Source organism: Protobothrops mucrosquamatus, unplaced genomic scaffold (assembly GCF_001527695.2).
Source record: "Protobothrops mucrosquamatus isolate PMUCROS unplaced genomic scaffold, P.Mucros_1.0 scaffold_242, whole genome shotgun sequence".
Classification (NCBI taxonomy): Eukaryota; Metazoa; Chordata; class Lepidosauria; order Squamata; family Viperidae; genus Protobothrops; species Protobothrops mucrosquamatus.
This window is the reverse complement of record NW_015386318.1, coordinates 317,587-333,393: the sequence shown is the minus strand read 5'-3', so window position 1 is coordinate 333,393 and position 15,807 is coordinate 317,587. Positions and strand designations below refer to the sequence as shown.

The 15,807-nt window shown below is 42.9% G+C and overlaps 2 protein-coding genes across 2 annotated transcripts; both read left to right on the top strand.

Moving 5' to 3' along the window:
- The first annotated feature begins 2,421 nt into the window (after positions 1-2,421).
- Positions 2,422-7,898, top strand: LOC107300846 (zona pellucida sperm-binding protein 3-like). Its single transcript, XM_015830137.2, has 8 exons — positions 2,422-2,658; positions 2,791-2,909; positions 3,892-3,995; positions 4,647-4,824; positions 6,295-6,412; positions 6,520-6,611; positions 7,399-7,456; positions 7,869-7,898. The coding sequence occupies exons 1-8, from the start codon at positions 2,500-2,502 to the stop codon at positions 7,896-7,898; spliced, it is 858 nt and encodes a 285-aa protein (XP_015685623.1). The 5' UTR covers positions 2,422-2,499.
- Positions 7,899-10,603: 2,705 nt separating this feature from the next.
- Positions 10,604-15,807, top strand: COMMD4 (COMM domain containing 4). Its single transcript, XM_015830349.1, has 8 exons — positions 10,604-10,646; positions 11,492-11,563; positions 11,762-11,827; positions 12,144-12,183; positions 13,260-13,379; positions 13,872-13,952; positions 14,623-14,799; positions 15,404-15,807. The coding sequence occupies exons 1-8, from the start codon at positions 10,644-10,646 to the stop codon at positions 15,442-15,444; spliced, it is 600 nt and encodes a 199-aa protein (XP_015685835.1). The 5' UTR covers positions 10,604-10,643; the 3' UTR covers positions 15,445-15,807.

Here is a 15,807-nt window from a genome sequence, read left to right as displayed (position 1 = left end):
GTCTCAGTTCCTTATGCGAACTTGAGATATTATATCAATCTAATCAGATAACCCAAGCAGAGACTTCTTGATCAAGCAGCACTTTATTTGATCAAATTAAGCAGCTGGATGGCCAACAATCTGGAACGCTGGCAGAGTTACGTCCAGAAGTGCTACACCTTAGAAAGTTGGTAGCATTGCTTTATAAACTTGATTAGCCAATGAAAATCAGACATCAATCATTCCTGTACACTCCAATAATAATAATAATAATAATAATAAAGTTGGAAGGGACCTTGAAGGTCATCTAGTCCAACCCCCTGCTCAGGCAGGAAACCCTGTACCATTTCAGATAAATGGTTGTCCCGTCTCTTCTTAAAAACTTCCAGTGTTGGAGCATTCACTGCTTCTGGAGGCAGGTGGTTCCACTGGTTAATTGTTCTCACTGTCAGGAAGTTTCTCTTTAGTTCTAGGTTGCTTCTCTCCTTGATTCGTTTCCATCCGTTGCTTCTTGTCCTGCCTTCAGGCGCCTTGGAGAATAGCTTGACTCCCTCTTCTTTGGGGCAGTCCCTAAGATACTGGAAGACTGCTATCATGTCCCCCCTCGTCCTTCTCTTCATTAAACTAGACATACCCAATTCCAGCAACCGTTCCTTATATGTTTTAGCCTCCAGTCCTCTAATCATCGTATTCCCTCCTTCAGTATATCGCATCCATGTACATGTTTGCCACGCTTGCATGAAATTTCTCTGGTGCAAAAGCCGATTACAAAAAGCAAGAAAGCAACAGACTAAACGATTCCCCTTTGTTCCAGAACCCTTCACTTGTATGGTGTGACCCAGCCCAGAAGATCGGGAATTTCCAATTCCCACAAGGATTAACCTTGCAAGTCCATGAGTGGCTGAGCTCACACATTCTGCAGCTAAAACATGGCTAATGTTAGATTCTTTTGAACCAGCCAGAATGCCTGTCTAGTAATAAACTAGCATATATGAATTAGGGCTTCCAAACATGACCAACTTAATTTTTATACAGCAACTAAGTAAAAAGAAATTAAGCAGTTCAGCAACATGTCCCCTGTTTGATATGTGTAATTTTACTCAAAAACACTGGAATAATTTACCCAAAATATCTGAAAGCGGTTGATCACCCACTGCTGTACTGTATTCATTCAGACATTGGCCTAAAGCAGGGGTCTTCAAATTTGGCCCTTTTATGACTTGTGGACTTCAACTCCCAGAATTCCTCAGCCAGGCACGCTGGCTGAGGAATTCTGGGAGTTGAAGTCCACAAGTCATAAAAGGGCCAAGTTTGAAGACCCTGGCCTAAAGCAAACCTCATTCTAGACCTGGGTTCAAATTCCCTACCTGACCTCAGAACTTGGGAGAGAAAGCAGTCAAGTCAAGCTCCCTCCAGCCTACCTTGTTTCTGCAGGGATAAAATTAGGGGAGATTCTTACATAAATCATATTAAGCACCCAGAGGAAAGGTGAACCTCTTGTTATTATTGCTTTGAGTCTGAGGGTCTCTTAGATGCCATCCTTCTTTGTCTTGCAGGTTCAAGACATGGTGGACCTGCCTAAAATTCTTCTCCCAGTTTCTAAGTCTTGTGGAGGCTTCTATCTTTTCTCCTCCAGATCCTTCTTGTGTGTCTCTGGAGATTCTCAATCATCCAGGTCATGGTTGTCCCACAGGTACTTTTTTCCAAAAGGCAACAGGACTTTCTTAACAGAAGAACAGTCGGAAGGGACCTTGGAGATCTTCTAGTCCAACCCCCTGCTCCAGCAGAAAACCCTATACCATTTCAGACAAATGGTTGTCCAATCTCTTCTTGGTTTTTTTTCCTCTGAAAACAGTCCACTTCTCATCCATTAAGCTTCTTCTGAAGAACGGAAGAAGCTTCTTGGATAAGAAGCAAAATATTTAAAAACAAACAAACAAACCCCCAAAAGTCTGCTTGCCTTTTGGAAAAAGCACCTTTGGGAATACTCAAATCCTCTTTGGCCCTATGCAAATCTAAGTACTTTCAGAAGAGTGGCTGAAACTTTTAACCTACATTAATCTCTCCTTCCCTCCCTCTGGCTGCAGAGCGCTTGCAGCTGGGGGAGATGCAAAACTTCATTATTATTTTGGGTGCTTTGCAGGATTTGCACTGGCTGCAAAGGGAGCTGATTAGCTGCCTGATTATCGAAGTCAGGTGAGAGGAGGTTGGCCTTCAGGAGTTGGAATAAAAAGGATCCTGGGCAGATGCTGGTCTCTTCTTCTCCGGCTTCCTAGAACAGACAGGATGGGACCGTTACAGAACTTGGCCATTGTTTTAGCTTGTTGGGTAATTGGGGAAGTGACCTCCTTGGATCCCTGGGATTATGTCTGGGGGCATTACAACACTCCTGCCCCTGCGAGGCAGCCTTATATGCCTTCTGGGGTTGAGACTTACCCTTATGCTTGGGTAGATGCTTCTCAGGCCCGAGCTTTGTCCCTCCTGTCACCTGTGCTGGTCCAGTGTGGAGAGGCCCAGGTGATGGTGACTGTGAAGAGAGACCTGTTTGGCACCGGCAGACTCGTCCAGGTAGAGGGCCTGAGTTTGGGTCCATCTGGCTGCCAACCCACAACCTACAATGCTGCCGAGAACACGGTGATCTTCAATGTCGGTCTTCATGAGTGCGGGAGTGTCTTGCAGGTAAGGGTGGGAGAGTCTGCAAACCCGTGTTTTTCCCATGCCAAGAAATTCCCCTTGTATGTTGCAAGCACTAAATCCACTTCTGGTTTATTGCTGCATCTCCCTGGTCTCATCTTTCCTTCTTTTCTCTAGATGACTGCTGAGTTTCTGGTCTACAGCATCAGTCTCCATTATAAGCCCACCCCTTCTTCCCACAGTGTCATTGTAAGAACCAGCCCAGTCGACGTCCCCATTGAGTGTCACTACCCAAGGTAAGTTCGGAGGACGAAACTAACAAAAATGTGGGGTTGGCTTGACTGTTTGGGGCAGGGGTCTTCAAACCTGGCCCTTTTATGACTTGTGGGCTTCAACTCCCAGAATTCCTCAGCCAGAGGCATGCTGACTGAGGAATTCTGGGAATTGAAGTCCACAAGTCATAAAAGGGCCAAGTTTGAAGACCCCTGTTCTAGAACCCAAGTACCAATAGAACAGGGGTCTTCAAACTTGGCCCTTTATGACTTGTGGACTTCAACTCCCAGAATTCCTCAGCCAAGCACGCTGGTTGAGGAATTCTGGGAGTTGAAGTCCACAAGTCATAAAAGGGCCAAGTTTGAAGACCCCTGGTTTAGGGGGACGGATGGTCACCTTGAGGGTGGGAGATGAGAACATGCTGTTGGATAAAAGAACTGAGCCATCTCTTTCTAGCCGGTGGTCCCAACTAGTTTACCAAAGCCGGTAGAGCAATGGCGCCATATGGTTCGTGGAATAAATCAGCGTTACAGAGTTAGCATGAGACATGAAACCAAAAACCAATTAACCCCCATCATGGCTTAGAATGGATCCAGAATTTGGCATGGTTGAAGGAAGAGACTTGGCTGCTACTTAGGTGGAATCCTTGATGCTGAGTTTGATTGTGTCTAGAAAACCACCAAGCTCAGAACACACCAAGGATTTCATAATTCTGAGCTATAAATATTCTATTGCAGGGGTCTTCAAACTTGGCCCTTTTATGACTTGTGGACTTCAACTCCCAGAATTCCTCAGCCAGAGGCATGCTGGCTGAGGAATTCTGGGTGTTGAAGTCCACAATTCATAAAAGGGCCAGGTTTGAAGACCCCTGTTCTAGAGGATGAAATAGTGTATCACTTTCTTCACCCATGGCAACAGAATTTCTGAGACTAGCCCTGGTGGGGGGGGGGAAAACCACTAAATCACTTGTTCTCTTTGGGAGACTTTACCTGTCTTTATTTCCAGGAGAAACAATGTAAGCAGTAATGCAATCAAGCCAACATGGATTCCGTTCACATCAACGATTTCTGCAGAAGAAAAACTACGTTTCTCCTTGCGTTTGATGAATGGTACTCCTTTTTATGTGGTTGCTAGGAGTTGGAAATGACTTGATGGCCCATAATTGCTTCCAGAATCCCCCTATTTCTTCATGAGTCTCATGAACACGAGGGTCCAATGAGATTAAACCTTAACTGTGCACAAGTAACTTTTTCTTCACATTGGCATTAGTCAAACCATTTTTAAACTGTTGGTTAAAAAAAATTGACCCCACTTTCACATTGCTTTGTGTATGAGGCCAGATAATGTTTGTCCAAATAGTCATATGTGCATGTGTACATATGCCACGCAAACCATGTTACAGAATTGTGCACATGTACTTCCTCAAGTCCCAATTTTGCAAAGCTTCTGACTTTTTATGGCGATTTCAGAATTGCTAATAGTCCTTCAAAATTCGGGGGGGGGGGGGAAATGCAGATATCGGTGTACATTCTGGATTCTGCATATTTCAGAAGACTGCAGCCGATCCAAAATTTAAAAATGGTTTGACAGGCCAATATAAGAATTAAGATGGGATGCACATTGGTTTGCGGATATGATACATGGGAGAGAAAAAAGACTGTTTGTCCAAGTTGCATTCCTGATCTGAACTGGGCTCACTTAGGTTGAAATTTGCATCCAAGAAGTCCTTCCATGTTGGGTATGATGGTTTTGCTTTTCAGATGGCTGGAGCGCAGAGAGAGCCTCCAACGGCTACCAGTTGGGAGAAATCATGTATATTCAGGCTGAAGTAATCGCAGAAAACCACACGCCTCTCCGGCTCTTTGTTGATAGCTGTGTGGCCACGTTGAGCCCAGAGGCAGACTCCAGTCCCCGCTATCCCATCATCGATTTCAAGGGGTAAGAGTTCTGACTATCTCTCTTCGCACCTGCACTGAACATTTTTATGTGAGATAACTCACTGCTCCTGGAGATCTTAAAGTTGCTTGTTCAGTAGCAAAACTGCACTATGTCCACCTAAAATGGTCATCACTATGGGGTAGAATGGCCATCGGGAGCAATAACCTTGCTTACATATGAAAATTGCTAATAAAGGAGAATATTTGGGTTGAAATGAGGGGTCCTTGATGCTGCTGTAACCTAGTTTGAGTAATGAAATGTCTGCAAGAAAACAACCAAGCTCAGAGGGCGTCAAGAACCCCTCGTGAAACTTGCTAAATTTGTACGAAGAATCAGGTTTTCCCTTTTTATCTTTTGCCTTCTGGCTCTTACTTGCAAGAAGGTTCTTGTTCTATGCTTGCGTCCACAAAGAAAGCCATCAACTCATCCCCATTATCACGGCTGGGTTGTTAAATCGCCTCCTGACCTGCTTTTCTCTCTCTATTACATACAAATTATATTTTAACTTGAAGTGATGGCGCTTATTGCTTCGGTTTCTATCTATCCCCTTGTGTGTCATTTGTGTTTGAGGGTAATCCGGCAGGTAGTGTGGTTTTCCCTGGTCATTTTGAAGGATCAGATGAAGGAATATATGAACAGATGAGGCCCTGGGGATCAGAGGAAGGAATGTCTGTGGAGATAATATGAATTCTGAGAGAAATGTTTTCTCTTGTCTTCATGTCACGGCCTCAAAACAAGCGAGAAAAAAAAGCTTTTCTTTCATCGTGCTTACTGTCCAGTTGTAATAGGGGATTTGCAATACAAGCTTGCTAACAGTTGCCAATACTTGATAGCATTACGAGGAGGGCTATGGTGGAAAGAGGCCGGGGGAGACATAAACAACGAAGCAAGGCAGACTGTTGGGTGCAAGAATAGCTCGCTTACAAGAAAAAAAAACCAAACCACATAGCTAGAACATAGAACTAGAAACTTCGCAAGATAGCCGTGACCTGGGGTAGGCAACAGGAGGTGTGACATTTAGCTGTTTTGCACAGCAAGTGAGAAAGCTTTAGAGGGCTGTAATCCAGGTAACCAATTTATATTATATGTAATGCATGCATTATTAGGGGGAGGGCAAAGGGATGTATGTGATTCACCATCAACTATAAAAATTGCTATAAAACTGTAATCAGGGCCTTGGCTGCTTTCAAAGCCAGGGTCCTTATATCTTGGTACCAAAATAATTGTCTCACACCTTCTCTTTGGTGATCCATTGGCTTCCACACCAAGCTAAGGCCCAGTTTTGGGGACGACAATTTCTGAGCCAGACTGGGAGCTTTGGGGCTAAAGAACAGACTCGCAATTTCATTGAAACGCGAGGTTCAGATAGGCCTGTTGTTTGCACAAGCACGCTAAAAGGCAGAGTGCACTAATGTGTAACCAAGTGTGTCAATAGTAGGAAGCATTGTTGATGGGTGTTGTGTCCTCCAGCTGCCTGGTAGATGGAAAATCTGATTCCAGCTCAACCTTCTTATCACCAAGGCTCAGAGATGACTTTCTTCAATTCACAGTAGACGTCTTCCGGTTTAGCGAAGACCCCCGAGATCTGGTAAGAGGTCGCCTTCTGAAGCCCAGCTCCTAGCAGGCAATATTTTTGAAGTCTCACTCTTCGTCATGCCGTAACCTAGCTTAAACCACCTTTTATCTTGTTCCTAGATCTACATCACCTGTCATTTGAAAGTCTCTGCGGCTACTCAAGCCCCCGATCCTGAGAACAAAGCTTGCTCCTTCCATCAGGCTAGTAACAGGTAAGCAAACTGACATTCCTACAGGGTGATGCCACTGTGCTAAGCCACGTGTCACTGTAGGAGGACCTTAGTAGGCTTAGTCGACCGAAATGTGAACATGCAACTAGCTTCTTTGATATAATTTATCTGCTTCTTTGGAGAAAAATGTTTTAGATTTGTTTTATTTTGGAAGACTTAGTGATTATCTTGTTTTGAGCTACACACCAATAGTTTGGAAAATGGTTTCTAACCTAACTGGCTATTGCATACTGTTCTGATTCCAAGAGAGATTAATTTATAAGCATTAAGGACCTTCTCGGCTTCATACAGTGGTTTGAAGAACACACTTTTCCATATTTGAAGACCTGTTCCATAATTGAGTGTCCTGATAGATGAACCTATTAGATATCTCAACTTTGTATACTAGTTCATATGCCAGATTTTTCTCTTACCCGTAACCTATTAAATGACTTATTCAAAATATTAACATTTGTTATAGAGGGGTTAGCTATGCTTGGTACAAATAGAGTAAAGATATTTTGCATATAGTGAACTTAAGAGGTTTGCATAACCACAGATGGGGGAGTTCATTAAGCAGAAACCAACCTGGGTTCCAACTTAACAACCTTGTAAGCCCAATTGCTCTTAGGCTAAGTAGATCAATGGTTGAACCTAAGAAATTAACTACCAGTAATTTAGGATATAGCCAGATATCCATCCTTTGGTCTATTAAGAAGGGGAAGTATTGGATGAAATCTCATTATATAGGCGCAACCTTACAGGAAATGTTTCCCTTTTTTCACCACAGCTGGGTTCCAGTTGAAGGAACCGCAGTTATTTGCTCTTGTTGTGAAACCCAGAATTGTGTTCGAACTACTGGTCAAGGCAGCTGGGACAGATGGGGAAGAAGATTGGGCAGAGATGTGGCTGCTAAATTGGGTATGTAGTCAAGATTAGGCGGCATAGGAAGCGAACTATTCCCTTGAATGATATTCAAAAGTAGCTGTTCTACTTCTGGAAATATTAGATGAGGGTCAATCATGTCACATTCTCTGAGATTGCCTGGACCAAGCCTCTGTAGTTTTCTTGGCAAGGTTTCTCAAAAGTGGCTTATCATTGACTCTTTTCTAAGACAGGGAGAAGGTGACTGGCCCAAGGTTACCTAACTGGGACTAGAACTCACGGTCTCCCAGTTTCTAGTCTGATGCCTTAACTAGTACACCAAACTGGCACTCTCCACCTTAACACGAATGTCTTGTTAATCTTGTTCTCATGCAGATAAATCAAAGGAGGCAGATGCTGACGTGATGCTCGGTCCCATCCTCATTCTTGACTCGTACATGACTTCCAGAACTCCTCCTGACAATCAAAATAAGAATTTGGTCCTCTCAGCAGAACATGGTACTGTAACATGTTAATTATGGAGTTCAAACATTGTGTTAATCCATTATTTGCTGACTAAACCATAACTGGATATATTCATACCACTTGCTAAATCAGAGGTGTGTGGCTTTTGTAACCTTGGGGCTGCAACAGCCCCCATAAATTTTCCATGTGATTACAATTTTTTGATCTGACAGTCTGCAACCATTACTCCCACTAGATGTAGTATTAACTGTATGAATTTCAGTGAAATTCTATATAATTGTTTGACTTGGAGCCAGAAGAATGGAATCGGTTGAAGTTAGCCTTATTCTTTCAACAGACTGGCAATAATCTCGCCCAATTATAAATTCACACGGAACTTTTGTTAAGATCTTTGACAGTAGCAGGAGATTCTCCGAGCAGAAATTTGGGATAAAAGTCACCTCAATGGCACTTGCTTATCATTAAGTTCCACTCTTTAGGTTTGAAGGGAAGGGAATCCAGAATGTTAAGCTCTTTGTTTTCTACCGTGTATGATATTCTTTACTTTTGATTTTCACTGCAAAAAAAAGCTGTTTAAGAGAATCCAGTACTGTTCTGTTCTTTTTTACAGGATTTTTCCAAATTCCTTGGATGCTGGTGGGGATCATCCTGATAGCCCTTACTACAAGCTTGGCCTTGACCACTCTAGGAATCTTTTGTACTAGAAAAAGACGTTCTAATTCTTCTTAAGATGTTGTGCAATGTGGAAGGATGTTAAAATAAACAAATCAAGACATAAAAAAGACTTGTTTATTGAACAAGGTGGAGGGGAAAAAACAAATACAATGGTGCTTGCATAGAAAACATCTCGGAAGCAACAAAACAAAGATTAAGTGATTTGTACCTGCTAGGACCGTGTTCACTTCAAAAAAATAATACAGAATTCCTTTGGACCCCACACAACCATCACATCTCCCTGCTCTTAACTGAAGTAAGGCTTGCTTTTTCAAGGCTGCAACTGAGCCTGAAGAACAAGGAGTGGTTTAAAGAGTTGCATTCACTATTAAGATTGCAAAGATACTTTCTTATAACTCCCATTCAATCCTCTATGGGTCCTCCTAAGGTTCTGGTTTAATGTTATGTTAGGATATGACTTGCTTCAAAGTAGTTTGATAAATAATGCCATGTGTGAACTTGGTTGACTGTGGTTTAAATCAAACATTTGGGTATATGCTAAGTGTATTCAGCTTAAATCTTTAACATCACTTCATAGAACTGCCTTGTAAATAAAACACAAATTAACTGAACAATGAAAACTGGGTTTCTCGAGAACAAACTAGTCCATTGACTCTCATTTCCTATTTTAAAGTTGTTAGAAGTAAGTCTTCATCCTGGTTCATCCAAGCCGGGAATAAATAAGCAAACATGGCGACTGCTTTGGGAAGAAGGTTACAGTTTATTGCAGAAGAAAGATGGTCCTTGCAAGAAGCAGCAGTGGAGAAGAAAGAGAGGGAGCACATGGGCAGAAGGTCTTTTTATACCCTCTACCCCTGCTTGGAATAGTTTCCAGTTCCTGTGGCATGAACTTTGGGGCTATTTCTGAGTGTTTTTCTAGGCCTTGATATCTGTGGTTTAATCCCATTATCATATCCTGCTTCCCAGGTGATGGGGCTGATGACTCTTAAGAGCTTCTTTTGTCTTGAGATCCCTGGCTCCAAACTTCCTGATGGTTCCACATCTGCATATGTATAAGACTAGCTACTGCTTTGGGCAAAGAGACGAGGCTAGGTTTGGTTTCTGCTTTTCAAAAAATGCTTTTAAAAATCCTTTTGGTGAACAACATCTTTCTTTCTGCCTTTTTAATATTTCCTTCTCTGGGTTAACTTCCCACAAAGTTCACCCCTCAAAATTACCAGCTCCTCTTATCATGCTGCAAATTTATTCATTTATTTAAATGTGTTGCCCAACCAGCTCCAACGAACTCTGGGCAGCCTGCAGAACTAAAGAACATTAAAAACAGCTTAACATATTGACTCGTTTTTGTTTTGCAGATTTGGGAGGAAGAGTACAGTGAAAAGCAGGATAAGGGCTCTGATTTAAAAAATGCTGCAGAGAAGTCCACTAATTTCAAATACAACAGAATAGTTTGTTTTGACCAAGTGTGATTAGTCACGCAAGGAATTGTGTTACAGTTTCAAACAAAAAGCCATCGAGGTGGGCAGCCAGGAAAGCCTCCCCAAAGTTCATTTTGTATAATGAATTAGTAATAGACGTGGAAAGGCGAGATTTTGAAGTAAAGGCTGAAAAAGGGCTAAGACATGCATTAGCTCTTTTAAAACCTGCAGTTCCCACGACCGACAGGAGAACACGTGTCGCTACAGCAAGAAGCAAGAGCCTCTGACGGTCAGCTGACTTGTTCACGGTCAGCTGATTGCTAGGGAAGCTCTTCAGGGATTGGCTAGAATGAAGCAAACTAAAAAAAAAAAAGGAAGCTCTTTAGGGATTGGCCAGAAAGAAGTAAATAAGGGAAAGCTCTTCAGGAAATGGCTAGAAAGCAGACAGCTGGAAAAAAAAGAAAAGCTTTTCACGGATTGGCTAGAAGGAAGTCAGCTGATACAAGGGGAGCTCTTCAGAGATTGGGTAGAAAGGAGAAGTCAGGTGACTCGCTTTGTATAGGGAGAAGAGTGTCGCTCAGTTCAGGGGAAGATGGTGAGTGGAGGGAGGGAGCTTTATTGCTAGCAAGGCGGGAAAGGGGGGGGGGTATTTTAAAGGATTAGAGGAGAGAAAGCCCAGATCTTTAAAAGAAAAATTGGTGCAAGTGCAGAGTAGTGCATTTGTCAGTGCAAAATCTCAGCAATTCTAAAATAGGTGGACTTCAATTCCCAGAATTCCCCCAGCCAACTTGAATTCGAGGAGTTGGAATCCACCTATGCTGGCTGGGGGGGGATTCTGGGAGTTGGAGTCCACCTATGCTGGCTGGGGGGAATTCTGGGAGTTGAAGTCCACCTATGCTGGCTGGGGGGGAATTCTGAGAGTTGGAATCCACCTATGCTGGCTGGGGGAATTCTGGAAGTTGAAGCCCATGCATGCTAGCTGGATGAATTCTGGGAGTTATAACAACAATAATAATAAAGTTGGAAGAGACCTTGAAGGTAATCTGGTGTAACCCTTGGCTCAGGCAGGAAACCCTATACCACTTATGCTGGCTGGGGGAATTCTAGCAGATGAAGCCCATGCATGCTAGCTGGAGGAATTCTGGGAGTTATAACAACAATAATAATAAAGTTGGAAGAGACCTTGAAGGTAATCTGGTGTAACCCTTGGCTCAGGCAGGAAACCCTACACCACTTACGCTGGCTGGGGGAATTTGGGCAGATGAAGCCCATGAATGCTAGCTGGAGGAATTCTGGGAGTTGAAGTCCACGCGTGCTAGATGGAGAATTCTGGGAGCTGGAGTCCATGCATGCTAGATGATGGGATTCTGGGAGCTGAAATCCACCCCTCTTAAAATTGCTGTGATTGAAAAGTACTCAGATTTTCTTTCTTCCTGCCAGAGGTTTCGATTCTGTGGAGATTTGGACTGTCCTGACTGGGTCTTGGCAGAAATTAGCACTTTGGCTAAAATAGTAAGTGATTCCCCCACCCCCTTGAGTTCCACGAATATTTTAATTATTTTAAGGTGTGGGGGTTGCTGGCATTTTACTACCTACTTGAAGCTGGATTTGCCCCATTGTAAGATTTTTCCTGACAACTATCGTTTTCCAAGGGAGGATTTAAAAAAAAAACAAAGATGATGGTTATGACACATTTTTGTCTTTTTCCAGTCTTCGGTGAAACTCAAGCTGATCTGTGCCCAGGTTCTGAAAGATGTGCTCGGAGAGGGCATTGATGTGAGTTCATTCTCAATCTCTTTTGTGGATACTTGTCAAACTTGGTTTGCATAAATCCAGAATCGGTAAGAGAGAAGCACTTTCCGATTAAACCTGTGGAATGTTATTTTTTAAATAATAGATTCATAAATCAGTTGCCCCATTCATAATTGTGTTTCCATGGCAATTGAGTGCTTAGATTAGTGGCTCCCAAAAGGTGTGCTGTAAATTGAAAATTCTGTGATGAATTAAAAAAATCTCCTTAGAGCTGTTGGGACTTCCCCAATGTTAAGTTTGAGCTGAGCTAAATTAGAAATTGTTCTTTTGTCTCTTTCAGTATGACAAAATCCTGAAGTTAACATCAGATGCCAAGTTTGGTGAGTGTCCTTCCCTTCTATGTTCAGGGGCTAAGTTAGGGTACAGCTAAGCCATTTCCTACCCTGCCAACATTTCTCAACTGAAAATTGAGCATCAGGGTTGCATTTATTTTCTGAGTTTAGTATTGGTGTTGAAAGCAAATTTGTGCATGGGGTATGCACGCAAAGTGCTGTGGTTCCTTACTTCAACTGGTATCTTTTTGCAAGAGACTTGCAAAATTGGTCATATCCAAGCATCCAGAAAAATATGGCAGATCCTGTACAGTATCTCTGCCTTACATGTTCATTCCAAACTACAGAGGTGAGTGTTTCTCAACCTTGACAGCTTTAAGATATGTGTCAACGCTGCTAACAGTAGATGTTTTTGCATTGACAAAGATGGAAATCTAGCCATCTTTCACCTTTCGCTTTTAGAGTTAAATGATGCTGGGAGGGGGGGATGTGAATGAGAGTCCAGCTAGACATAACAACACTAAACGTAGCATGAGAATCAAGGTTATTAAGCCCAGAGCTGATAAAGAATTGGCGGGCTGGAGAGCTGGAGAGGAAGCCCACGCTTCAAACTAATTGGGGAATTTGATTTATGACTGTAAATTGGAGGAGGGAATTGTGCTTTGATACTAGGTGCCCAGGGGAGGGGAATTCAGGTTTTGGCTTTGATTATGCAGTGCCGATATTATGCTATACAAATAAAAGATTCTTTAAGGTAAACAATGCCTCGAAGTTCTTTTGAAGAGTTTTATCTGTTGGAACCATGTGTGAACTTCAATTCCCAGAATTACCCAGCCAGCCATGATACTGACATAGACCGTGGTTACGTTCTTTTCCAAAATGTTGATCCCCAATAGGTAAATTTTGAACAAAATGATAGTAGTTTCAACAAACCTACACAGTTTTGGAGCAATTCATGGCCTTGGGCTAATGACAGAGTGGTGTTTTTCTACCTTAGCAACTTTAAGATGTGCGCACTTCGACTCCCAGAATTCCCCAGCCAGCATAAGTCACTTACATCCTTTTCAATAACACGGGTTAATCTGAAGCTCAAATAATTATATTTCCTTTCTTTTCTGCTGCAGAAATTGGAGACGTGAAAGCCACTGTGGCTGTTCTCAACTTTATTCTCTCAAGTGCCGCCAAATATAACGTGGACTCCGAGTCTCTCTCTAGCGAACTTCAACAGCTGGGGCTGCCCAAAGGTGATTTTTGGGGTTATTGCTTTTAAAAACATAAAATATTAACGGTTCCTCAGAATAACCTCTAACCATAAATAAAACTTTAAAAAATTGACGGAGTTAGAAGCCAGCGGGAGAATGAAATTAGGTATACCAGGGGTGGGGAACCTTGGCTCTTTTATGATTCGTGGACTTCAACTCCCAGAATTCCTGAGCCAGCATGGCTCAGCTTGGAAACCTCTCCCTTTCCCCTCAGCATGGCTGGCTCAGGAATTCTGGGAGTTGAAGTCCACAAGTCATAAAAGAGCCAAGGTTGCCTACCCCTGGCCTAGGCCTAGGCCGCTTTATGACTCGTGGACTTCAATTCCCAGAAGTCCTGAGCCAGCATGGCTCAGCTTGGAAACCTCTCCCTTTCCCTTCAGCATGGCTGGCTCAGGAATTCTGGGAGTTGAAGTCCACAAGTCATAAAAGGGCCAAGTTTGAAGACCCCTGACTTAGTGGATGTCTTGGTTGCAGAGCACGCCGCAGGATTGTGCCGGTCCTACGAAGAGAAACAGAGCTCTCTCCAGGATAGCCTGAGGAAGTGCAGCCTGAGATGTAAGTCAACCTCCTTTGCCGGTGACAAAACGAACGGTCACTTTAGGGAAACTGTCCACTGCAGCCTTTTCCCCCTGGGCTGAGAGGTTTTTGCTTTCTTATGGGAAGATTTCTCAGCACCCCGAGGGGCTCACAGGTTGATTGGAGAAAGATTCTGTAAAATGCCAACAAGGCTGAACCGCCCTGTCAAGGAACACACAAAACTGCTCTTCTGAGACTGGAATTTTCAGAGCACCCGGGAATACAGGTAGTCCTTAATTTACGACCAGACGTTTAGCGACTGTTTGAAGTTATGACAGACCCTTAAAAAGAGATTTACGACTCAGATTCAAAGTTTTGATGCCTAGACCCCCTTTGTAGTCACATGACCGCATTTGGGGCGCTCAGCAACCGGCCTGCATTTACGGCGGTTGGAAAAGCAGATGGAATTCTGTTTCTGGTGCAACTATTTGACTTGGTGTTGTTTTTTTTAAAAAAAAAACTGTTCCTGTTTCTTCTCTTTTCTTTTGGAGAGTTGCAAGTAGCAGATGAAACACGAATTAAAAATTGCAGTAGATTTTGGAAGCTGTGATTGGGTGAATTCCTTGGCAATGCTCTTGACACATGCAAGAGGACTAGTGTCTTGCACAAAGGATGTGCCTAAACGTTTGATTTTTTTTTTTGCCTGCAGTGAGTTGCCTGGATTCTGTTTCGTGGAGAGTGGATTATACGCTTAGTTCCAGCGAGCTACGGCAGGTCAACGAATCTGTCGTTCACCTCAAGCTGAACGTGAAAGATGTCGACCGGAAGGTGACAGAGCCCGTGGCAATGACGTTGTCGGCTGAAAAGTTTCGCGTCTTACTTGCTGGTGAGGAGCTAAATATTTTTTACAGCTTGGAGGTTCAGGGGTTGCTTGTATCTGCCAGAGCCTTATAACAAGAAAGGCATCAGCAAACTCCTTAGCTCTATTTAAAGAGGCAAAACATTCCAATTTCTCTTTTAACATCTCCAACGACAACAGGTCTCAATCCTTTACCTTTCCATCTGCCTCTTTCTAGTCATCATAGTGGGCACCACTTTGTAGAAGAAACAGAAGCCAGAAGTCAAGACTGCTTTATCACTACAGCATGGAAAGATACATATTTTAAAAAGGAACAAACCTTGCAGTGTGTCCTTTAATAATCTGAACAGGGTTGCAGTAGAATTCTGGTGAAAATTGTTCAGGATGTCCCATTTTATGGCATCCCAGAGACATCCCTGTCCTGGCCTTGGTCTGCTTAATATCATTCCTGGCAGGACATAAAGCAAAATCTTTGAAATTAGACATTTCATGGGAGCAAAGGGATATATTTATTTTATTACATTTTTGTGGGATTCTTGTTGGCTCCTGGAGGCGTGTGGTCTTTTAGGCCACTTATATTTGTCGTTAGAGTCCTTTCTTCTTTTTTTAACCTCCTATTTTTCCTCCTCAGAACTAAAACAGGCTCAAGCCATCATGAAAAGCCTCGACTAAGGAACCCCGGATACTATCAGGTCTAGTCAGAAAAAGCTTCATTTTGACCACAGACCAAAATGTCTCCACTGGATAGTGATCTCCCAGCCTATGAGATACAAGCAAAGCAGCCAGATGGGCTTAATGTCCATTTCCTAATAGGCCAGACCAGCAAAACCAGTGTGTGTGTGTGTGGTGTGTGTGTGTGTGTCCGGAGTGTGGTAGTATAGGGACATCTCGGTCACAAACGTCCAACCCCTGCCTTAGGAGAAGTCTATCTGTTTTTATGTTTTTTCATTTGAGTATCAGTTGTCAAGGAAAACGTAGCACAGGTTTTGCTCTTGTGGCTCTGCCTTAGAAATATGCAAATGCTGCCTTGGTTTT